The 20,018-nt window shown below is 36.3% G+C and overlaps 1 protein-coding gene across 1 annotated transcript; it reads right to left on the bottom strand.

The window, feature by feature from the left end:
• Nucleotides 1-2,566: 2,566 nt before the first annotated feature.
• LOC121419853 (porphobilinogen deaminase-like) lies at nucleotides 2,567-19,892 on the bottom strand. Its single transcript, XM_041614317.1, has 9 exons — nucleotides 19,746-19,892; nucleotides 17,675-17,747; nucleotides 15,999-16,182; nucleotides 12,436-12,513; nucleotides 8,386-8,461; nucleotides 7,019-7,132; nucleotides 5,582-5,794; nucleotides 3,782-3,874; nucleotides 2,567-3,111 (listed from the first exon to the last, which is right to left on the bottom strand). Exons 1-9 carry the CDS (start codon nucleotides 19,791-19,793, stop codon nucleotides 2,923-2,925), a joined length of 1,068 nt encoding a protein of 355 aa, XP_041470251.1. The 5' UTR covers nucleotides 19,794-19,892; the 3' UTR covers nucleotides 2,567-2,922.
• Between the last annotated feature and the right edge of the window lie 126 nt (nucleotides 19,893-20,018).

Here is a 20,018-nt window from a genome sequence, read left to right on the forward strand (position 1 = left end):
TGAACATTTTTCAGCGTAGATTTCAAGATTTCACAAAGTTCAGTTTATGTAACTGTACCAGATCTAAATCCTTGATGATATACTGACAATTAAGGCTTGTTTTACAGACTTTCTCATGAAATCAGTGTTTACTGCAACTACTGGAATTTCTCTTTAATAATCCTGAAATTTCCTCATCCTTTATACCTAGTTCCCACTGTCACGACTTGCAACACGATTCAAACCGTGTACTTAATCATGGTGATCTTATAATATTGTAACAGTTCAAATCAGATCAGCGTGGCGATCGTATTGATCGTAGAATAAGTTTGAAAGGTTAAAAAAAATTTGTGATCAGTTACGAAAGGCAAATCATGGCTTTCGTGTAGGATCACACGGCAGTGGGAACGATGCATTACAAAACTTATTTTGAAAGACATATATAATCCAAATATAATACAAAATGTGTCCAATATGTTTGGGTTGAAAAGAAGTAGTTCTAAAACAAAATCTAGACCTTTTTCTCAGTGAATGTAAATTAATTGCATTTTTCTGCAAAATGCAATAAAAGTCATACACAATGCAGTTCTAAGAAAATGAAAAAAAAATATCTACCAACTAGAGAGCCAAAATATTTGAACCAATAAATAAGAAAATCATGGGAATGGCAACAGATTACTAAGAAATTAAGTATAAAACAAGAACATTGTCAGATTTCCTACTCAATTTTACACAGATTTGTGAACATTAACAGGTACAAAGGGCTTACATTCCTATCAAATAGGATCATTTGGCAGGTGTATAATGGGGTCACTACTCCAATATATTTCCTCGTAAGGTAGATATTTTTTCGAATACAAAGATAATTTCATTTAAATGTACAGTGGTGCTCAAAAGTTTATGAACCAAAAAATAAACATATTTAAAGATAAATTCCAGTTTTGGTAACGATCTCAAAACTACTTTTTACAGAATCTACTATAATGACCACCCAAGTGTCTGATTGTATGAATAAAAAATATGAGCCAAAGGATTCTGGAAGAAATTGTGTAATTGCTGAGAAATAAGCAAAATAAGCAAGGATTCGGTCACTTCCGTCGGTCTTTATTCCAGCAATAATAATACAATGTCCCACGTGTGCCTATCTGTGTTGGGGATTTTCAGTGTGATCGTATTTCAGCTTAGATTTTATGATTTCACAAAGTTCGGTTTATGTAACTGTACCAGATCTAGATCCACGATGATATAGTCATACTAAACCTTGGTTTTACAGACTTTCTCACGAGATTAGTGTTTTACTGCAACTACTATCATTTAGCTTTAAAGTGTTCAAGTTCTGCCATGTTTTAGATATTTATTTGTGAAATCAGGTGATAAAATATCAGTTTATTTTTCTGGGATCACCGAAAATTGTAGTGCTGATGTCTACATTCAACATTTTGTGAAGAGGTTCACGAACTTTTGAGCACAACTGTATATCAATAACGTCAATATTAATTCATCTTTGCAGTTCATAACCCTATTATATAGGGCACAAAAATGAAAATTAAGACATTATGGAGTCGTAACTAATTGATATTCTTTCAAAATTAATATTTTTCCATTACAATGATAGTCCATTGAAATGTTATCTATTATAACATCAATTTTGATTGATTTTAGCATTTCATAACCCTGTTATATAAGGCTTATGAATTGTTTCATAAAACTGCACGACTGTTACTTAAACATTTTACAATCAACATGTTTTGTGAAAAACTTGATACAATTCCTAATGATGTATAAAGAGCACAGTATTAAAAAAAAATGAAAAGCTGTTGAAAATATTTCTAAATATGAAGGAGATTTTCAACATTGATAGATGTTCTACTATCTCACAACGCCAAAAAGACAATCTTTTGTTAAACGATTGAGCAAAGACTCATCTTTTAGTCTGCATTGTAAAAAGTTTGCACCAAAATGACAGATACATGCATATGGTGAAGGGTCTCATAAATATTTGTTGTTGCTAATTAACCTTCAAGGTAAACTGAAATACACAGGTAGACATCAACTATGCACCTTCTGGAGCCCATTGCAGAAAGAGTTGCAATCAAACGCAACTCTAAAAATCATGCGCAACTTGATTTTCAACCAATCAACAGCGCGCATTTTTGACTTGCGATTGATTTTTTGACTTGCGTTCAAATGCAACTCTTTCTGCAACGGGCCCCAGGGCATGTTTTTAAACTGAAAGCAATGTTTATATGATTAGGCTAAGCAGAACATAATTTGATGTAGACATTTGTAATCTTCGGCGTCGGGGACCCTCGGCCTCATGGGAAGACTCCAATATGTGCACAATAAAACTCCAATATGTGCACAATAAAACTCTTACAAAGAGTTGCGATTGATCCGATCAATCGCAACTATGTTGAACGCAACTATGGACGGCCAGCAACGTCAACATCTATTATGCGTGTTTGTTCAAAATATTTTCTGGCGATGATGCATATTCATGCATTCATTGTTTTCTTGAAAATTTACTGTGTTTGCCTTTGGTTACAAAAGAAATTGTGCATATTTCCTGTAGAAAAAATTATGACACTGATGGATTTCCATAGAGTTACGATTGATTGGATCAATCGTAACTCTTTGTAAGACGGGGCCCAGAAGTCTGAATTGCACAGCTGTTTCTTTCTCATATTCAAGTCAATAGCAAAGTCATACACAGTTTTTAATGAAAGACCATCTCAATCCTGTTTCGTGAAGTACATATATATCAATAACAAAAGCAGGAATCCTATGACAAATATCCCCTTGGCCAATCAAATTGCACTATACCAGTAGCTTGTAACAGAAGCTTTCCATTTGTCATTGATTGCAACTTTTGTGAAACAGGGCCTTGAATGGCTAGACTATTTCAGCAGAATACAGTCCGTAGAGTGAAAGAATGAATCGATCTCACTTTCTTCTTTCCGCTATCTCTGCTTTAGCTGCTTCTAAAATGGGCCCAGCTCCTTTCTCAAATAGACCCTTGGCAACGCTTATGCCAAGAGCCTCAGCTTCCTGCATGGCATTCTGGGATACCCAAGGAGCAATGACGCTGGAAAAGAGCTGTATTTCAGGAATGGTTTCTGTATCGATGGAGTGCTACACGTGGGAAGAAAAAAGAATTTACAAACAAAAAGGCTATTTCAAAGTATTAATGAAATTCTACACAATGTGAATCATACTTGATTAATGGCAAAAAAAAATCACAGATGTCAATGAAATCAATTACTATTAATTAGACAGCTGAAATTCAGTCTCTCACCCCCCCCCCCCCCCTCTGAAAACTATTTTATTTCCAGGCAATTCTTTTCACAACATATTACCTAAATTTGAAACAAAATTTGAAGAAAATTCATCCCGAGCCTCCATGTATTTTTCTCTGACCCCCTCCCCATGAAAAGTTATGCGTGGTTGACAATAACCATCACAAATACATGAATAAATGATGAACAATGATAACTAAGTTGTATATATAATCAAATACAAAATAATAACAATTGTAATGATGGAATTTTTCACTTTCGTACAATAAAATTTAACAATTGTATTAATTATTTTTTTCCTCTACACAGATATTGAGAAGCTCATAATTGCAATAGTTCTTGGATAACATCAATGTCATAATCATAAGTATCAAAGAAGCAATGTAGGAATCTTCAATTGAAGAAAATGACATTGAAACAGCCGTCATTATTATCCCCCAAAATTAATTCAGTGTGCAAAGAGTCAAGTGATAGCATGGGCTTAAAAATATGACTAGTAGAATCACCTCTTGTGTTAACTGCTGAGGTAGGGTACTTGATTTCTCTTTCTCTCTTAGTTCTGATCCATCCAGACTCAGTACTGATGCATTGAGTGTTAACTGAAATAAATATAATACATGTATAATCAGATAAAGGTGAAGAATAGAAACTGCGCCTCGGAATAGTTTACTAGATTACAGGGTGCTACATAACTTTATCGAAGCACTTGCCCTGTCGTTAAAGTAAATTTTTAAATAGTTGGAATATACGTGCCTGAAAATCAATTTCACTTGCCCGAAAAAATCCTTGAAAAAAAAGTTTTACCTCTTCAAAAGAAAACATTATGGTTTAATGAACCATTGACCTTTTTTTTCTCTTTCATCATGAACTGATGTACCTTTTTCTTGAATTTCTTTTTCCTAAGTGATTTTATCTTGTCCGCCATTACCAAATTTAGGATCAATATATCATATCGACCCTAATTTTGGTCATTCTACTATGGGAATTTTTGCTTGCCCAATTCGGGCAAGTAGTTTTGGTCTTTATTTCAAAACACTTGCCCGACTTTAACTTTTACTTGCCCCGGGCAATCGGGCAAATGCGTATGTAGCACTGGGCTAGATAGATGGCGCATAATAAATGCTGTGTTTATAAGAACAATTATTACTGCAATATACATTACATCATATATCCAACACACAAGAATCAGAGAAGATGATTGCTACAATTTTGTCTGTGATTTTGCTGGATGGATTATTTCATAGATGTCATTACCATATTAATTTTTTGTATTTATTATCAAATGCTTGTAAGCTATTGTGTGTGTGTGTTTTTTTTTTTAAAGAAGTGAATAAAGAAGTCGTTATCATTAAAATAAGACCTGGATGAGACGGGTCGTGTGGTCCAGTGGTTAGAGCATTGGACTCATAATCGCAAGGTTGTGAGTTCGAAATACTTTGAATCCCAACTCTGCCATTGTCTCCACTTTGATAAAAAGGCCCAAGAGTGATATCTGTCGTCTATAACGTCAGCCACTATGACTGATTAACCTAGACGTAAAATGTTTCATAGGTAATTGGTTATATACCAGCTTGGCGTTTACCAGCAAAATGCTGTCCTGCCGAGTTCCTACGGGAGTTACCACAAACAGAAACTTTGGGGAAGCTGCCTGCATGGGTATAGATAAGGTTTACTATATCACCATAACCCACAGGTCTTCCTCCCAAAACCCATCCAAACTCTGCCCATTCCAGAATAAGAAAAGTGAAATGAAATTAATAGATTAAAAGTGGCAGTTCATTATCTTTGGTCATATAAATATAAAAACAACGAAACCAAGATTTAGTGATGATTAATCATCACTAAATCTCGGTTAACTTAATCACAAATACAATAGACAAATGATCTACCATGGTAAAGCCTAGAATCTCCTCTTTCATCTGAAATTATTTAGATTATTCCTCATTCACGCAATGAGTGAGCAAAAGCACTTTGAAGAAAGGATACCAAAAACTCATTGGCGAATTTCAAAAATTTCATAAAGAAAATCACATGCCTAAAAAGTTAAAAATCTGCTCTTTTATTTGATACCTTAATCATAGAAAATTCTAAGATTCTAAGCTTTACAATAGAGGTCATTTGTATATTGTATTTGTGATTAAGTTATGATAAATCAATTGTTTGACGCACTGTATATCAAACCAACATGTCAATTATCTTCAACAAAGCGACTGCACGGGAGATAAAAAAAGATGAGGAATAAATTAGATTTCTATCATAACTTGTTTGAAATATTAATTCTAAATGATAAAAAAAATCACACATACCTTATTATCTTCTAATTCTGAGAAGACAGCAACGGGTGCACTGCACCCACCCTCTAGAGTCTTCAACAGCGCCCTCTCTGATATACATCGGAGAAGTGTTGGTACGTGATTGAGTTGTCTGAGTAGCGCATGCATCCGCTGATTGTTTGATTTGATCTCGATGCCAAGAGCCCCCTGGCTGACTGAGTACTTGCAGGTGTCTGGCTTTAGAATCTTAGAAAAAGGGGTAGAAATTGCAAATCGGTAAAAAGTAAAATATAGGATATCATATTCATGGAAATATGAAAGATAGAGTGTGTTATGTACAATGTATTACGGATATATGAAAAAAAAAAACAGATTTTACTTTATAAAGCATGAATGTACCTACTTATCTAGAAATTCAAATGCAGATATTTCAGCTTCAGTATGTTACTTCCAATAAATCAGATACTAAATTGTACCTTCATCAAATCATCGACCCATCTTTCCATCAATTATTCCATCCATTCATCTTTCCTTCAATTCTTCCTTCCATCCATTCATCCATCTATCTTTCCATCCATCCATCTTTCCGTCCATCCCTCTTTCCATCATTCTTTCCATCCATCCATCTATCTCTCCATCTGTCTATCCATCTCTCCATCTATCTATCCATTCATCCGTCCCCCCACCCACCCATCCATCCTTCCTTCCATCTATTCTTACATTCGTCTTTTCACCCATCCATCCTATCTTTCATCCATTATCTATCACTCCCTCCATCCACCCTTCGATCAATTAATTCATCCATTCATACGTACCCATCTATCCATTCATTTACCAGTCCATCTATCTGTCTATCCATCCAACCAGTAATCTAAGTACCACACCCTCCATCCATAAATATATCTATCCATCCATCAATCCATTCTTCTTTCACTCAATCCATCCTTCTATCTAACCATCTATCCATCCATCCATCCCTCCATCCAAGTATCTGTCTATCCTTCTATCGATCCATCCATCGATCCATCCATCCATCCATCAATCCATTCTTCTATCACTCCCTCCATCCATCCTCCATCCATCCAAGTATCTGTCTATCCATCCATCCCTTTATCTATCTATCTATCTATCTATCCATCTATCCTTCAATCTACCCTTCCATCCATCCATCCATCCAAGTATCTGTCTATCCTTCTATCGATCCATCCATCCATCTATCCATTCTTGTATCACTCCCTCCATCCATCCTTCTATCTAACCATCCATCCATCCATCCATCCATCCATCTATCTATCTATCCATCCATCTATCTACCCTTCCATCCATCCATCCATCCATCCATCCATCCATCTATCTATCTATCCATCCATCTATCTACCCTTCCATCCATCCATCCATCCAACCATCTATCTATCTATCCACCCATTCATCCATCCACCCATCTATCAATCTGTCCATCAATCAACCTACCTGGCTTATTCTGTGTTCCCATCCCATTCTCATTAGACCAGCTACAGCCAGCACCAATCCATCATAATCCTTGGCTTCATCTAATTTCCTAAGCCTCGTATTCAAATTTCCTCTCTGATCAATGTTGGTTAAAGAACTTTATCAGACCCAAGATTAAATCAAATCCGAGTTCAGAATATTGGCCGCTGTCATTAATATTTGCTCTTGGATTTTTTCCTTCCTGCAGCCTGTCACCCTTCAACTGATATTCTTTGATGGTGAAGCAAAGAATAATAAGGTATTAAAGGGGAAGTTCACCCTGACAAAAAGTTTATTGTGAAAATAGCAGAAAAAATAAAAAAAATATTGCCGAAGGTTTGAGAAAAATTCATCAAATAATTAAAAAGTTATTAGAATATCAATTATTTGATTTGTGACGTCATATGCGAGCAGCATTCCTACATAGCGAATGGTAAAAAATCAATGAAATGTCATTTTCTCAGAAAATTGAAAATGGTTTTCACTGTACCTTTTGTATATCAATAGACAAATCATTTCACATCCGATCATGAAAAGAAAACAAAATTAAGTCATCAGGAACCATACAAAATTTGAAATTCATGCATTTTATATTACATAACACATGGGACAGCTGCTCGTTTATGATGTCACAATTCCAAAACTTTGAACTCTAATAACTTTCTTACTCTTTAACAGATTTTCCTCAAACCTTCACCGATATTTTTCACTATTTTTTCTGCTATTTTTACAACAAAGTTTTCTTCAGGGTGAACTTCCCCTTTAAATTATATTGGAGAATAAACTATCAATATAAGAAAATTGTGTTTTTAAGTTGTTGTTTTTAGTGTGAATCAAATAACATCCTCAAATTTTTCTCTCTGATCAATGTTAGTTAAAGAATTTTATCCATTCATAACCTATTCAATTAAATTACCCCTCTGATTAATTTTTGTTAATATTCTTTATTGAATCATAATCTATTCAAATTTCCTCTCTGACCAATATTAATTAAAGATCTTAATCAAACCATAGTTTATTTACATTACCCATCTGATCAATAATAGTTAAAGATCTTTAGTTATGCATAATTAAGGTTCCTCTCTGATCAATGTACTATAGGTTAAATCTAACATTTTTTTCTCTCCCTTATATATGCCTAATCATTGTTAAACTTTCACCTGTCTGCTTAGAATTTGTTTTCACTTTATAATAACTTTTTATTGGATATGCATTCCCAACTGATTTGGGGTACATTTGGAGGCTTGACTGACAAAAGCTCGATATTTAGTCTTTAAAAAATCTTCCTTTTCTGTCGTTGTACAATAAATGTGAATCAAATCAATCGTGCAAGGAAACAAGAAGGATACAACATCTTTAAAAACAAGATGTGGAAATTTTCTCTTCAGTTGGGCCACTCTTCTGACTGAGCTCGTGCCTAACACACTGAAAGATAAACAGAAAAAAAGAAACATGATAATATTCACTTGATGTACAAGCAGTTGGTTAACTTATCATAACGTCCAATACAACATGGGCTAAACACACTTTCAATTTGGTGTAATTGCCATTGGGTGTACACTGCACTTGGTCTAATATCCACTCAATCTAATAAAAAATGGTCTAGATTCCACTTGGTCAGATGCCTTTTGCACTCTTTCATATGATAAAAACAGTTCATAGACTTATTGGGTGTTAAAGGTCAAGTCCACATGAGAAAAATGTTGATTTGAATCAATAGAGAAAAATCAGACAAGCACAATGCTGAAAATTTCTTAAAAATCGGATGTAAAATAAGAAAGTTATGACATTTCAAAGTTTTGCTTATTTTCAACAAAATGATTATATGAACGAGCCAGTTACATCCAAATGAGAGAGTCGATGATGTCACTCACTCACTATTTCTTTTGTTTTTTATTGTTTGAATTATACAATATTTCAATTTTTACGAATTTGACGATTAGGACCTCCTTGCCTGAAGCACAAAATGTTAAAATGATGGAATTCCACGTGTTCAGGGAGGAATTGAACTTCATTTCACATGAAAATGACGAGAAAATAAAAATTCAATTCAATTCAATTCAAAGTCTTCTTTATTCGCATAAAAATGCACATATACATAAAAACGTGTTTTCCAATTTACAAAACAAACATATTCAGTATATTAAAAAATGCACTTTAAAACATCCATTCAACAACAAACAAAACAAAACCGAGGTGGGACCATGAATCAATATGCCTGTAGGCACAGAAAGTCAATAAGTTCCTTCAATTCACTTTCAGTTAAATAGGATACATCCTTTTCATCCCTCATTGTAATGAGTTCCCTAATTTGCTCAACCATGCGATCCACATTAGCTAAGTTGCACTGGACCTTATTCCACTGCCTATTCACCTGTCTAGGGTCCATCATATATTTACTATTCAAGTATTTGATATTCCCCCAAGCACAGAGAATGAACCAAACTGACTCATTTTTTATATATATGATACGGTAAAGTTATTAGCCTTAAGAGATGACAAGACAAAATTTAAACATCTTCTATGAAACCACAATTTTATGCACATCGTTTTGGCCAAAAAAGGTAAGAACACTATTATTTATTATTTCATAAAATAAAATACAAAAGAAATAGTGAGTGAGTGATATCATCAACTCTCTCATTTGGATGTAACTGGCTCATTCATATAACTATTTTGTTGAAATAAGCGAAACTTTAAAATACCATAACTTTCTTATTTTAAAACCAATTTTGATGAAATTTTCAGTTTTATGCTTGTTGAATTTTTCTCTTTTTATTCAAATCAAGTTTTTGTTGGGGTGGACTTGTCCTTTAAACTAATTGAAAGGAATTGGTAGGAAGCAATTCCTCGAATGCATGAGCGCCTTGGTAGCTGAGCTAAAGCCGGGGTAATAACAACAGCAGGACCCACTGTGAGAACAGCTTTCGAACTGAAGTGGCTAGCCTGGCCAAATATACTGTTATTATTTATCATCATTATTGGATGATAGGTGAAATTAGTAAAGCATAACTGGAAATCCAACAAAATGGAAAATGGGTTGAATTTACAATTTGACTCTTGTAGACAACTAAGTTTACACCATGCAGGATGAAACCACGGAGAAGGTTGACATTCATCATCATCCTCATAGTCATCATCAATACTGTTGTCATCATCATTACTATCATCGTCATCATTATCAGCACCATCATCATCCTCCTCATCATCCTCATCATCATCATCCTCATCATCATCCTCATCATCATCCTCCTCATCATCCTCATCATCCTCATCATCATCCTCATCCTCATCATCATCATCACCATTACCATCATCACCATCATCACCACCATCATCATCATCATCATCATCATCATCACCATCCTCCTCATCATCCTCATCATCATCATCCTCCTCATCATCCTCATCATCATCATCATCATCATCACCATCATCATCATCATCACCATTACCATCATCACCATCATCATCACCATCATCATCATCATCATCATCATCACCATCATCATCATCATCATCATCATCATCCTCATCATCATCATCACCATCATCATCATCATCATCATCACCATCATCCTCATCATCCTCATCATCATCATCCTCCTCATCATCCTCATCATCATCATCCTCATCATCATCATCATAATCACCATCATCATCATCATCACCATTACCATCATCACCATCATCATCACCATCATCATCATCATCATCACCATCATCATCATCATCATCGCCATCATCATCATCATCACCATCATCACCATTACCATCATCATCATCATCATCACCATCATCACCATCATCATCATAATCATCTTCATCCTCCTCTCTCTAGAGTCCATTTTCTCCAACTTTTGTCCTCTTCATCGCTCATGTTATCCATCATGTATCTCATAAGAGAAACTTAAACACAAGATATTTTCAATACCGGCGTAAGACCTTGAGGCAGTCAACTGGGGGGATAGGCATATTTCAGGGCTTGCTTGCTTGCTTAGGTTTGATACAATAAACTATGCTACATGTATATATGCAATAATTTCTTGTCCAGTCTTTCAAAATTTGTGCGATGTGAAATCAATCAAACAGCCAACCATATGGGGAAACAATTACTCACATCTTGTTTATACTCTGGGTGAATTATATCCAAACGGACTCATTATATGAACAAGGTTATGATATAACCTTGTTCTCTGTTACCACTCCCTGTGTGGTGAAATAAGGCTGGCAATGTTTGGCTTATTTCTTCTTTTTCTTTGGGACAAATGCTTGATTTTGACACTGTCAGTTTCCATTACAGCTATTCATCATATAACTTGGCTCTTAACCCTATCTAGGCCGGGGGGGGGGCTCAGAGGCCCCCCACCCCCATCAACGAATCGCACGATATTTTCGCTGCGCGAATTTTTTTGACCACGCCGCTCGCTGACTTTTTACTTTCAAGTCTTGCGCAACTTTTAAGACCAATTTTGCGTCACCTGGGTACCTGGTTCCGATATTACGCAACATTATGTAAGAGCATGTCAGACCGAAAATTGATCAAAAACGTGATTTCGTGTACAAAGTCAATGCAAATTGTGTTTTCAACCAAAATTCATAAATGTATGATTGTTTTTAGTTTTGCTGGTCTAAATGTATTTATTTTATGCTTTTTATGATCACAGAAGAGTCCCCAACAAATTTCATTGAAAAAACAATGAAAAACAAAAGGTCCAAAAACAAAGAAATACATAATTGCAAAAAACAATATAATACATAAGAAAATGATTTGATATTGCAATTTTATTCATTTACAATTGCTAAGAACACCACAAAGAGTTTCCATGCCAAATATTACATGTAGTACATTTAGAGCTTTATTTAGGGAGTTAGAGGAAAAAGGATAATTTTGCATACTAATTACACATAAATTAGCATAATCACTTAGTAGCTATTTGCATGAAATAAATTACGATCGCGTGGTTGACGGCCGAGATCTTCAAGGGGGGGGGGCCTGGGAGGCCATATGAACTCCCAAAATACCCCAGCGTAGATAGGGTTAAGTAAATTTGATTCTTTAAATTATTTTTTCTTAATTAAAAATAGAGAATGAAAAATTACAATTGTATTGCCATATTTCTTTCCATCAATAGAGGGCGTACACAAAAATATGCCCAAAATTCAAGTTTTCAAGTACTGTGGTGAATAGAAAAATTACTCCCAATTTACTAATGAAAAATAAATTAGTATTTTTGGTAACAAAAGTGATATTTTAATGATTTTTTTAATTGTGTGCTGTGTACAGCATTGGCATACCATAGTCCCACCTGTAGATTCCCCACAGGCAGGATGGTAATGAACCCTTTGGTGATCCAAACAGTGTCAATTTCCCATAAAAACAATCTTCCTTCACTCACCTGCCTTCTTTCATAGTGTCGATTGTGATTCCACTTAAATTTTTCCGAAGGACCAACGCATCGTGGGGATCTTCTCTCCTAAAATGATATTGACAAAGAAACATTGATCAGAAGGAAGTAATTGTTAGTTTTTTTGAGCAAGAGTTCTTGGCCTGTATTCTGAAGTCCAGCTTACCATAAGTCATGGTCTAGTTCTCACCTTTACTATCAGTGGCGTACCTGGGATTTTCCACAGGGGGGGGGTAAAACCGGTCGAAAAATTTGACAAGCAAAAAAAAAGTCTTCAATCAAAAAGCTCTTCAATCGTACCCGAAAAAAATTTGACAAGCAAAAAAAAAAAAAGGTCTTCAAGCTCGTCAAGGGGGGGGGGCAGGGATATGTCTTTTCTGCCCCCCCCCCGCCGTAGGTTTCAACCACTTCCCCCCGCTGGTAATGTGCAATGTAATCTACAAGGCTGTATGGTAAAATTCTCCAAAATAATGAGATTTTATTCTATATGAATTATGCTAATTTATGCATAAATCATAATTTTTGCTCTCACTCACTAAATAAAACTCTTAAAATGCTAATTTTTGGTAAAAATATTCTTTGTAGCATTCTTAACAATCAAAATCGAACAAAAACTTCGTTTTGGAAATCAATTTCTTAAGTATTTTATTGTTTTATGAATTTCTTCTGTATTTCTTTGTTTTCAACCTTTTGTTTTTCTTTGTTTTTTTACCAGATTTATTGCACAACATTTTTGAAGCATAATTACCTAAAATCAATTGATTTCAGCTGTTTAAAGTAAAAATAATCATATCTTTATGAATAAGAATGAAGATGAGAAAACTCAATTTGCATTGACTTTGTACACAAAATCACATTTTGGAACAATTTTTTGGATGCACTTACCAAATGTTGCGTTGTTTCGGAACTGCGTACCCGGATGTCGTAAATTTGGTCTCAAAAGATGCGCGAGATTTAAACTCTGTGAGTTGCGCGGTAACAAAATTTCATGCGGCGGAATGATTATAGAAAATGTTGAGGGGGGGGGGGTTGATTCAACCCCCCCGGCCATTTTAGGGTTAAGGAGTCCTATAGATAGTGCAGTAGAATATATACTTTATGGAATATTTTCTGCGCTCTCTAAATTTATATTATTATTATTATTAACTCTTAATGTGCCACAAACATATATCTGTGCATCCACTGGAGTGCCATGAACACATTTTCGTGCACTGGTCATACAGCTATTGTTATGCCTATTGCATTTTGCATTGCATGCACGAGTGATTCCATTGTTCAGTTCAGCTTATGGTCAAGAGGTTTAACATTATTGTTTCAGGAGTGATCCCCTTTTTTATACATAAAACAATTGAATATAGACTCTTTTGAAAAAAACATGGCACTCACTGATTGCAGTGAATGGCACATTAAGAGTTAAATCAAAAGTATTTTGGAGCTACATGCTTTCTATATCATTATTGATAAATAAAACATATGACAATTAAGTCATGTCAAAACAATTTAAAAGTACAGAAATATCTTCAAAGGCCATGGATTTGGATGCCCTGTTGACTGACAATGATGTCCCCAGCATAAGCCTTGGACTCATTGGCCCATATTCTGAAGTCAGGTTTAAAGAAGAATGAAATCATTGAAACAAGATAGCTTGTGTGAAAACAGAAAATCAAAGAAACAGATCAACAAAAGTTTGAGAAAAATCGGACAAATAATGAGAAAGTTATGAGCATTTGAATACTGCGATCACTAATGCTATGGAGATATCAAATTGGCAATGCGACAAAGATGTGTGATGTCACTTGTGAACAACTCTCCCATTACTTTAGTATATATTTCACTTAAATTGCCTCTTTTATCACATCTATCCATAGATCATGTGTTCTTTCTACATGAGGGCATGTAATACATATTTTTTTTAGAATACATCATGGATAGAGAGTTTGTATCATCATAAGAAAAAGCAAAAAGAGACATTTTGCGGGTATTTTATAGTCCACCAAAGGGAAAGTTGTTCATCAGTGACATCACACATACTTGTCGCATTGCCAATGGGAGGATCTCCATGGCATTAGTGATTGCAATATTCAAATGCTCATAACTTTCTCATTATTTGTCCGATTTTTCTCAAACTTTCTTTATTCTTATTCTTTGATTTTTCTGTTTCTACACAAGCCTATTTGTTCCAAAGGTTTCATTCCCCTTTAACTCGGACCATGGTTAAACTCTGTACTAAAATTATGGGGAGCCACAAATTCAAAAATTAAGATTATATTGTATATTTCTTGTGGTTACTATTTTGTTTCCTTTCGCTTTTAATGAAGAAAAATACCGTAAGTGACGGTGTATTAACCGCACCTTTTTCTCGGCGGGATAGAAGCAAAAGTCGGGGGTGCGGTTTATACACGGTGACGGGTTTGAGCCAGCCCGCCGTAACCCCTCCCGTACATGTACGATGTCTGCCAGTTCACAACACATCGAGTGGCCGGGCGTAGCCGCCCAGGCACTGTCGTTTAGAGGGGTATGAGCCGCGGGTAATGGGAAGCGATTGTTACTATCTTAATTAAATATTGTCCAAAACAAACGCACCCACCTTCATGACACTTATTCTCGATTCAAAGTAGTGAAGTTCCCAGCTCTAAAGTTAAAAGAGATGCCAAGCATACTCGGTAAAATTTTGTCACCGCTGAGCGGGAGTCGAGTGAGCTTAGAGATTGCGTTGTAATATGGTTATAGTGCGACTTAAGCTGGCGCTATTCAAAGTTCCGTTTCGTGCCAGCTTGTTTTTTCCTTCCTGTTTGCTCTTCATAAGATACCATGTAAACCACGCACGAGAGAGACGGCACGAAGCCGTATGAAACAACTGGAAAAAATGTCAATTTCTTTGGTTCTTTAACCTTCCTGTAATCCCGTATCCAAAATTCACGCTAAGGCATCAAATTTCTGAAAGTGATTGTGAGGTTGTGATGCAAGATATGGGAATGTTTCTTCCTCCTACGCTGGGAAAGAAACAGATCATAATTTGATAAGATGTACTGGCATGACTGCTACTGTATTGTAGTTTGCAATGTAATGGCAGTGCTGTGTGTGTACACTGTGACTGTGAGGTGAGTGAGTGTGTAAGTGGCCAATATTGTCGGGAACGTTCTTTCTAACATTTGTAGATGAATTGATCAAGAACAGCAGATTTCTGCATACCAGTAATCTCTTTGGATACTTTGAAATCTTAAACTTAGTTTTTGTTTCTTCATACCTCAAATATGCATGTAAATGTGAGATTTTTAAAAAAATTTTTTTTAGTTCAAAGTTGGGGGTGCGGTTAATACACGGGTGCGGTTAATACACTGTTACTTACGGGTACCTCAGATATCATTCATAGACAATTATGGACAATTTGAGTGTCATATGAGTTAATACATTGGACGTGTATTGTAAGGGATTTGTGTCCTAATTGGCTCTCTATATTTAAACCATAACTTTAAACCAGGGTTTAATTTAAACCTGAGTTCAGAATACAGGCCTTGGAGATTTGTTGTGCCATCTTGTAATTTTGCTCTTACTCGCAAATGGCTCCAATGGCCATGTCCGAGGGCAGCTTTGACGGCATATCCTTAAGAGAATGGACGATCATCTCCACTTCATCTAGCGCTAGAGCTTTCTCAAGTTCTTTGGTGAAGAGGTTGGATTCTCCGATGGATGCGAGCGGCTTGTCTTGAATGTGGTCCCCTATGGTCTCCATGGTGACTGAGATAAAAAAAAACAATAGAATTAATTATTAGCAGAGTGTACATCACATGGCTAAAGTAAACACAGAACTTTTTTAGAGGTGGGAGACAAGACACATAACATTTCTGAAAGGAGCTCAAAAGCACAAGCGCAAAGTGACAAAGCTCATTATGGGGATACTTATGCATTTTCCCCAGTGCATTTGAAGGATATCATGCACATTTTTTGTGAATTTTGCGAAATTTTCAGTAAAAAAATTAAAATTTCTGGGAGAAGGGGGAACTGCGACCCCCCCCCTTGCCCTTCACTGCCTACAGCCACAAAATAAGCAGAATTTCTGACTGTCATAACTTTCATATGTTACACTGTAAGTCTTAGTAAACTGAATTACATATAGGATATGATTTGACTTGTACAAAAAAAAAACATTTGTTAAATCTTTTTCTTTTCAGAAGAAGACCCTACACTAGAATTCCTGGATCCACCAATGATGTAAATGTATTTAAATCATCTAACTTTTTCTGCATCATACATGAAGATATTTAAAGCCCCTTCTCAATGCTCAATTGGTTAATCTGGGCCCGTCTTACAAAGAGTTACGATTGGTCCAATCAATTGTAACTCTATGGAAATCAAAAAGTGTCATAATTTTTTTCTACAGTAGTACAGGAAATTTGCACAATGTCCTTTGTAAACAAAGAGAAGCACAGGGAATTTTTAAGAAAACAATGGATGCATGAATATACATCAAAGCTGGAAAATATTTTAAACAAACATCATGCATAAAATATGATGATGTTGCTGGCCGTCCATAGTTGCGATTGATCGGATCAATCGCAGCTCTTTGTAAGACGGGGCCCAGGTGTACCCTTGTCATCTATCTAAATCATCATCATTATCCTCCTCCTCCCCCTCCTCACTATTATATGTTTAGAATGGCAGCTTTGGCAATATTTCTTTTTGGGTTGTAGTAGCTCCATTGTAGCTCTTCAACATTTGAAGAAAAAAAAATCCAGAGCTTCACATGAAATTATCTTAAATCCAAATTCTGTGAACAATGCCAGGTTCATCATCATCATCAGTTAGTTATTTATTCATAAAAATCTAATTGAAATCATCACTATAATGATGGGAAAAGGAACTGATCAAAAATATTTCAACAATTATATGAATTATTCACCATTGATAGTAATATTACATGTAAATAACAATTATTTAGTGGACTTCATAAAAAAGTATTTATTTATCATTGAAAGAAATAACATTTCACAAGTTGGTTTTTTGTTTTTTTAATGCAAAAAAGGTGGTGAATGAACAATTTTCCATGTAGTGCCTTGGATAAATTGTACCTACATCACAGCCCCATGGCCAAAATTGTTAAGTACGATCTCATTTTCCAACTCATTATCAATAATACTATGATCATTAAAAACTTGGATTGTCTTGGCATTAACCCCTCAAAATCTGAGGAAAAAAGTAAAAAGAAAAAAAACACAATTTTTTAATTTACCAATCTTGAATTCCACATCTGGATGAACTTTCTGCAACAGTTCCACAACATGATTGGTTTGTATCATGGCCAACTGAAAAAGGGTAATGAATGAATGTTTAACTTTAAATGAATGAAGTACATTTATTTTCCAATATAAATATAAGCAAACAATATATAGATAAGAAATGAACCCCTTATCACTTGTCAGTTTCTTCTCAGCTTTTTGATTTAGAATAATTTTGCAATGGGAACGTAGCCCGGGGGGGGGGGGGGGGCACTCAGTATATAATGCATAGTGGGTATGTGCCGCGGAGGGGACCCCCATTTTTACACTCAAATTTCCGTTCCAAGGCATAGCATTTTTGCCTTGTTGAGAAAAAGAACAAAGAAAGCCGCTCCAAGGCATAGCATTTTCTTCTTATCGAAAAAAAATAAAGAGAGAAATCCGCTCCAAAGCTTCGCATATTTTTCGTTACGCCGCTCCGATCGCGTTGAATGAGCTGCAATTTTGGTGAAAAGCGGCCGCAGAGCTCCCCGGCGGAGGCCGCGCTAGCTGCATCATGCACGCATGACCGTTCTGTAGGGATGCATACGCGCTCACACGCTGGCGATCCGTTCCAAGGACCCCCGTTTTCACAAACATTTGTCGTTCCGAAGCCCGTTCCGAGGACCCTCCTTTTTACAATAAGCCAGCTCCAAGGCCCCCGTTTTTTGTCTCGCCCGCGGCACACCCCCACCACTTTTTTGGTCGAGTGCCCCCCCCCCCCCGGGGGAACGTAGGATGCAATATTGGAACCATGTGAACTCAAATTATTTTTTAATAAAAGTAAAAGTGATTTCAAGAAAAACAATACGTGACTATTAATAGTCACGACTACTCACGTATTGTTTTTCGTGAAGGGTATGCGGCAATTGCGATGCAAAGAAGAACGGTTGGTAAATATAAAATAATTTATTTTTATGATAGGGCCTATTCATAATTTCCACAATATTTGTCTTAAGTTTTGGAGTAGCTAGTGCGAATTTTTCCTGAATGTATTTCCTCTAACAAGTTAGTTGTCATTTTTAATTAAGGCAGTGTATACAGCCACACGCGTGTGTCTTTACCATCCAGCCACACGCGTGTGGTTATATCCAGAACACCTATCTGTGGATACCGCCACACGCCGCCAGTAATAACAGTAAAACGCGTATGTAGGTCTGACCGTCTATATCACGATCAAAATAACCTCATTTCTTCATTAAATTCTTACATTCTAAACCACTCTGATTTCTTTAAATCGTTTCAATTTCATTCTCACCATCTTCTTTCCTTGCTTTTCTTGTCTTGTTACAAAAGGCCGCCTGTTAAATAGCAAATTTCCACACTTTTTCTACTTGTGTCGATTCTCTACTGACTCTAGGCTATGTGCGCGTACGTGCGAAACCCAAACTGTGTAGGTCTACTACTGCGCTGCGCTAACGCTGTATGGGTCTGCCACCGCGAAGGAAGCCAGAATCGACACAAGTAGAAAAAGAGAATTTGCTGTTAAACAGACGACCGTTTGTAACAAGACAAGAAAAGCAAGGAGAGAAGACGGTGAGAATGAAATTGAAACGATCTAAAGATATCAAAGGGGTTTAGAATGTAAGAATTTAATGAAGAAATGAGGTTATTTTGATGGTGATATAGACGGTCAGACCTACATACGTGTTTTACTGTTATTACTGGCGGCGTGTGGCGGTATCCACAGATAGGTGTTCTGGATATAACCACACGCGTGTGGCTGGATGGTAAAGACACACGCGTGTGGCTGTATACACTGCCTTTAATTAAAGCACTGAAATAAAGGTGTCTGGCAATGATAAATATATCATCACAAAACTACGCTGTGTCTAGATCAAGGTCCAGGCCAGCGCCAGGCTTGCCAGGCCCAGGGGTGCCGGCCAGGATCAGAGTGGGCGTGTCACCTCATCGACATCGCTGAGACTGAGCTGCGCTGTCAATTGTCTTATCTTACGACAAGAGGAAGAAATTCGCTAAACACAATACACAACCAAACACGTATGGGACCGAACAAAAATACTTCGGTTCCCCACAGGCATTCACCTCGCTCTTCCTCGAGCCTATGCGAATAACTTCCACTTGACCAGCCATACTACCGACAAGACGACGATGCTTATTATCAGTATGAGAAACTCCCAATCTCCGTGAACTGAAGTCTTCTAGTAAAAACTACGTTTTCGGACCGTCTCGGTCTGCTGTCTGCACTGTATGTACTGCTCGCGAAAGACTGACTACACGTGAAATGCAAATGACCTTCAACCCGGAAGTCGAGCCCATTATATGTGTACAATTTTAGAGCAAAAATATAGTGCTGTG

The sequence above is a fragment of the Lytechinus variegatus genome, chromosome 8, assembly GCF_018143015.1.
Source record: "Lytechinus variegatus isolate NC3 chromosome 8, Lvar_3.0, whole genome shotgun sequence".
NCBI classification, from domain to species: Eukaryota; Metazoa; Echinodermata; class Echinoidea; order Temnopleuroida; family Toxopneustidae; genus Lytechinus; species Lytechinus variegatus.

Bases quoted from the DNA above. Each gene is read 5' to 3' on its own strand.
- LOC121419853 (XM_041614317.1), bottom strand. From the start codon at position 19,793: ATGGCTGGTCAAGTGGAAGTTATTCGCATAGGCTCGAGGAAGAGCGAG. The intron at 7,133-8,385 runs GTATCCTTCTTG...AACATTGATCAG, and splicing joins ATCTTGTTTTTAAAGATGTT to AGAGGAAATTTGAATACGAG. The intron at 3,875-5,581 runs GTATGTGTGATT...TATTTATTTCAG, and splicing joins CAGAATTAGAAGATAATAAG to TTAACACTCAATGCATCAGT.